At 45.4% G+C, this 6,000-nt stretch overlaps 1 protein-coding gene across 1 annotated transcript in view; it reads left to right on the top strand.

Moving 5' to 3' along the window:
* Positions 1-1,292: 1,292 nt before the first annotated feature.
* copb2 (COPI coat complex subunit beta 2) overlaps positions 1,293-6,000 on the top strand; it is a 28,125-nt gene continuing 23,417 nt past the window's right edge. The window contains exons 1-3 of the mRNA XM_072572811.1: positions 1,293-1,447; positions 4,968-5,105; positions 5,538-5,624. Of these exons, the coding sequence (XP_072428912.1) occupies positions 1,445-1,447; positions 4,968-5,105; positions 5,538-5,624 (228 nt within the window). The 5' untranslated portion in view covers positions 1,293-1,444. The remainder of the gene's footprint in view (positions 1,448-4,967; positions 5,106-5,537; positions 5,625-6,000) is intronic.

The following is a 6,000-nucleotide window of genomic DNA, read 5'->3' as shown; positions in this document are numbered from 1 at the left end:
TTCAATAATACTGACCTTGTTAATGTTGATCTTGCTTCACGCACCTTCTGTGCAGTGTAATGTGTATGCCTCACTCTGGCTAAGCTCTGTAGGTCCCTCCTTAATATGATCTGCCTGTACTGATTGCAAACAAAGCTTTCACTGTACTTAGGTGCATGTGACTACAATAAATCAAATCAAATCACTTGTCCCTGCCCCCAAAGTGTCCTACCAGCAGCATTGCAATAATACGTGCAGCATGGCACTGCAGAATGATGATGTGAGTGGATTACCGATGTGCCATAATAGTCTGGCTAAGTCATACTGGATGCCACCATGGAGTCCCAGAAGGCACGCTGTGTGCTGAGATCCTCCTGACTACTGTGGGCATTGTGAACTGAGGTCCTCCTAACTATAGGGGACACTGTGTGCTGAGGTCCTCCTAACCACAGTGGGGCGGTGTGTGCTGAGATCCTCCGAACCCGAAGGGTCGCTGTGTGCTGAGGTCGTCCTAACCAGAGGGGGTGCTGTGTGCTGAGGTCCTCCTAGCCAGAGGGGGTGCTGTGTGCTGAGGTCCTCCTAACCACAAGGGGCGGTGTGCCGAGGTCCTCCTTGCCGGAGGGGATGCTGTGTGCCAAGGTTCTTCTAACTTCAGGGGGCGCTGTGCGCTGAGGTCCTGCAAACTTGGGGTGAGGGTACATTGTGTGCTGAGGTCCGGAGTGGTGTGCTGTGGACTGAGGTTCTTCCATCCGCAAGGGGGCGGAATGTGAGCCGAGGTCCTCCAAACTGGAGGGGGCGCGGTGCGCCGCGGTTCTCCTAACCGGCGGGGACGCTGTATGCCGCGGTCCTCCTATCCGGAGGGGGCGCTGTATGCTGCGGTCCTCCTATCCGGAGGGGGGACGCTGTATGCTGCGGTCCTCCTATCCGGAGGGGGCGCTGTATGCCGCGGTCCTCCTATCCGGAGGGGGGACGCTGTATGCTGCGGTCCTCCTATCCGGAGGGGGGACGCTGTATGCTGCGGTCCTCCTATCCGGAGGGGGGACGCTGTATGCTGCGGTCCTCCTATCCGGAGGGGGGACGCTGTATGCTGCGGTCCTCCTATCCGGAGGGGGGACGCTGTATGCTGCGGTCCTCCTATCCGGAGGGGGGACGCTGTATGCTGCGGTCCTCCTATCCGGAGGGGGGACGCTGTATGCTGCGGTCCTCCTAACCGGAGGGGGCGCTGTATGCTGCGGTCCTCCTATCCGGAGGGGGCGCTGTATGCCGCGGTCCTCCTATCCGGAGGGGGGACGCTGTATGCTGCGGTCCTCCTATCCGGAGGGGGCGCTGTGTGGTGACCGGAGCGGCCTCTCTCGCGAGTTTTGCGGAAATCCCGTGTTTCGTGGCTGAGGAGGAAGCTCCACGTCAGAGGAGCCGTCAGATCGGCCGGGCCTGGGTGTGGGGCACAGGCTGAGGTGCTGCAGCGATGGTGGGTATAGGGCTGCTGACAGGGGCTGGCAGTGACAGGGCGCTCGAGCCTAGCTGTGGGTGCGGGAGGTCGGGGGCCGCTGGAAGTTCCCTCCCCTCCGTTATCAATCAGAAAGTGCCCAGGTCCCACACAGGCCGCGGGAGGGTCCTCGGTGTGGGCAGGCTCCCTGTCTGTACATGGTGCTGATACAAGGGCCAAGGCAGCCCCAGGAAGCTGGAGGGAACTGCAGCTGCAGGGTCTCTCGTTCTGCAATTAAACCCAATTAGTGCGGAGGCTGGCATCTGGAACAAAAACAAAACACTGGAGAGCATCAGCAGGTCTGCTAGGATCTCCGAATGAGGAACAAAAGTAAACTGCAGACGCCCGAATCCAAGGTAGACGAGCAGGAGGCCTGAAGAACACAGCAAGCCAGGCAGCATGAGGAAGTGGGAGTCAAGATTAGAGTGGTGCTGGAAATACACAGCAGGTCAGGCAGCATCCGAGGAGCAGGAAAACCGACATTGCGGGCAGGAGCCCTTCATCAGGAATGAATAACTCTTCTTAGGATCTCAGGATAGTGAATATTTTTAACGATGAGGAGGTGCTGGTATTGGATTCACTGGTGTTGAAAGTTTTAAAAAAAACACTCACAGGTTATAGTCCAGCAAGTTGATTTGGAAGTGTAAGCTTTTGGAGCACTGCTCCTCTGGCAGGGAGCTAGTAAGACAGGATCATAGGACACAGAATTTATAGTAAAAGATCAAAGTGTTATACAACTGATGCGATGTATTGAACAAACCTAGATTGCTGTTAAGTCTTTAATCAATTAGAATGGGGGTGCAGGTTTCGAGTGATTAATATGTAAATCCCAGAATTTCTATCAGGTCATAGCCCTGAGGTAACTTACGATCTGAGGAGAGAAATCAGAACTCTTCATTATTGTTCCTCGTTTTCAGGCCCGTCTTTCGAATGGTGTTGTCTGAGATTTGTAATTAAACTCTATTTTAACTTATGCATGTTTGTACCCTGTTAGATATTTAACTCATTATAACTTCTAACCATTTGAGTCTGTGGGCTGTGAGTGCTGAATTCCTGAATGGGAATATAGTTGAAGGGTTTGAGAATGTTGTCACTCAAAAATGAGGTCGAAGTGTGCTTTAGTAAACAGTAACATCAAGAAGATGAGACCTCTTGAACAAAACATGTTGGCTGTTTCTCTCCCAAAGTTGCTTCCATACATGATGTGTTGTATAAAAACCTACATGAGAGAGACGACAAGACCTAATGAATTTCTCGATTTTTTCTGTTCATAGCAGGATTAACCCTCTCATCTGACGAGCAACTTGTAGATTTGCAGACTGTAGAGGAATAGACTGATTTGAACATGTCTGTTGTTTACCCAACACTTCAGATGCTTCTTAAGTGAGATCTAAGTGGACAAGTCAAATTCTTATAACCACAAAGCATTTCTGCTTCCAGGTCAAAAGTTGTTGTGATGTGATTTATGTAATTAAAAATAATTTTGCAAATTATTAATTAGTGTGATGAACCTGCATTAGATGTAAGACAGGATTTAAATTCAGTGATGCATTTTGCCATCTGTTCAGTGGGAGCAAAAGTAGGCCATTGAGCCCATTGAATCTGCACAGTCGTTAAATGAAGTCATGGCTGATCTGATAATCTCAACGGTATACAAAAACTGAAATATTTGGAGAAACTCAGCAGGTCTGGCAGCATCTGCAGAGAGAAAGCAGAGTCAGTATTTTGGGTCTAGTGACCCTTCTTTAGAACTGATTGCAGCTGAATGTATTGAAGATGGGATTTGATATTGAAACCTGAAGGTTGCAGAGTCCCTAGACAGAAAATGAGATGCTATTGTTCCAGCTTGGGCTGAGATTCAGCAGGCCCAAGACAGCAATGTTGGCCAGGGAGCACAGGGTGGTGTGTTGAAGTGGTAGGCCAACCTGAAGTTCGAGGTCATTTATGGAAATGGAACATCATCTTCCATGTCTTACCCCCTGCTCTTACACGCCAGGCCCTGTCATCAGATGGGCTGCTTTCACCACATTATTAGCAGCTGTTTTTTTCACCCTGACTCACCATTCTCCATTCTGTTATCTGTTCTCTCTGTCTGGGCTCAATCTCCACTCTTTCCCCTACTCGTCTTCAGCATACATACCAACCTTTTCCTTGCTGCATTCAGTTCTGAAGAAGGATCGCTGGACTTGAAATGTTGGTTCTCCTTTCCACAGATGCTGCCAGATCTACTGAGATTCTCCACCTTTTTCTGTTTTCATTTCAGATTTCCAGCATCCGCAGTTGTTGTTTCTTTTTGTTGAATCTGTATTGCTTCATCAGCCTGCCAGATGTAAAGATGTTTAGAATTTACTTGCAAGTAGTTAGCATTCTGCTTCTGTCTGAAGTTTCCTGATTGTCAAACTTGGGCAGCCTTTCCTTGTTTCCACTGTTGCCTGTCAAATTGTAGCGCATCTCGAGTAATGATTGCTTTGTGTTCCTGCATCATTCCCTCTGGAGTCCTGAAGAAATGTCAGTCACATTCTCATTCACATGCTGCCTGTGACAACACTATCCAAGACACGTAAACTGACACTCTGTTTTACTTCCCCACTGTGCTATCAGACAGCTTATCTGACATGTAGTTTTAGGAGTTGCAATTTCTATTAATTATACCTGGGGAATATCAAATCTGTTGACATTGATCCCTGTCAAAAAGTCTACCTTTGGCGTTACATCTGTCCCCTTCACCGACTGTTGTCAGATAGTGAACTACAGTGTTAAAGTTATGATCCAAGTTGATTGTTAATCTTGCAACATGATTTATTTTTAGTGACCATGGCACAATAATCCACATTTTTTTTTTAGAATGTACTTTGGGGATTGGCAGTGGGTACTTAGAAATTCATTTGCTGTAGGATTTAAGGTGGATTTTAACCATCCTCAGTAGAAATACTATTTTTGCTGAAATATTTATTTTGTTTCTCCCTCTCTTGAATGTAATAACTTGCTCCATATAGCTCAATAGAAGGTAATATCCCTTTACTATCATGTGTGAGTGGCTCATTGTGTATAAATGTGCAAAGGGAATGGGATTGGCTGTTGTAATGTTAAATTTAATGAATTTATCCAGTTACAATCTGCCATGAAAATTCTATATAAAGAAAGGAAAGTTTTTTAAAAAAAATCTATGTACCCTTCAAGACCTCAAATCATTCCAATGTGGTTAATATGTTAATACTTCTTTTACAGAATCCCACAAAGACTAAGCTTGAAGCATTTAACAGTGACAGAATCAAAGTCCCATATTTTATGTCCAGTCAACCTCTAAGATAACTCAGTAAAACAAATGCAACAGATTTTACACTTAATTAGATTCAATTAAAGAATTGAGGGGCCGCTTTGTTAACCTGGAAAGTGCATTAATGTCTGATGTCCCTATCTTTTTAAACTCTCCAGGTGTGCAATGTGTTTAAAGTATACTTTCTTTGGCATTGCAGTAATGTTGAATTTCTTTGATTTCTAGCCTCTGAGACTTGACATCAAGCGGAAGCTGACCGCTCGGTCCGACCGAGTGAAAAGCGTTGACTTGCACCCAAGTGAACCATGGATGTTAGCCAGTCTTTACAATGGCAGTGTCTGCGTGTGGAACCATGAATCTCAGGTAATATATTTTTGCCTTTTCCAGTTCTAGTGAATGTTACAATGTGTCACTTAGAGTTGGCAATGGGAATGTCTGAGGTACATTGTGTAATAGGATGGTTTTGAGCTTGTGTTAAATGATTCTGTATAACAGTTCATACAAGCAGTTCCTGCTCTGAGAGTGACAAAAAATAAGAATAAATATTTAATTTTTCCAGCTCCATTGTCCATATCTACAAAACTTAAGAAGTAGACATATTAACCAAGTTTCTGTCATGATTATTCAAAGTGGTTCCATAACATGGATCTTTCTTGTCCTCATTTCTTACAGTATTTAGTTTAACAAATGTATACTTATGTTGAATTTTGAGTGGATGACACATCACCATTAATGTGTGAGTTTTGACTGAATTGATTGTATTTAGTATTTTACACTATTTCTGTACTCTTTCAGACTCTTGTGAAGACATTTGAAGTTTGCGACTTGCCTGTGAGGGCATCCAAATTTGTGGCACGAAAGAACTGGGTCATCACAGGAGCAGTAGGTATCTTTGATTGTAAACTTTGTGATTCTAAAGAGGTGCGCTTCTTTGATAACGCTCATTAAAAATGCAGCTTAATGCAAGGTAGCACCATCCACACCAGAAGAGTATATGAACAGTCTGTAGTCTCTCTTCTACTAGTAGATGTCAGCTAGATTGTAACGAGGCAGTGATTTGGCCCCTCAATCATCAGTAGAGGAAACATCTTGCGTAGATTGTTTCAATATCATAAAATGTTCCAAGCTTTAGATGTCATTATGTAGCAGAGTTCCAGAAGGGTAAGACCAAACATAGCTGCATCCAGTGACCCAAGTTGAAAGTTTGTGATTAAATATCTGTTGTGAGCCTTCAGCCTAAGCTATGATCATCCTCCCA

This window comes from Chiloscyllium punctatum, chromosome 6, assembly GCF_047496795.1.
Source record: "Chiloscyllium punctatum isolate Juve2018m chromosome 6, sChiPun1.3, whole genome shotgun sequence".
In the NCBI taxonomy this organism is placed as follows: Eukaryota; Metazoa; Chordata; class Chondrichthyes; order Orectolobiformes; family Hemiscylliidae; genus Chiloscyllium; species Chiloscyllium punctatum.
This window is presented reverse-complemented; position numbering and strand designations above follow the sequence as displayed.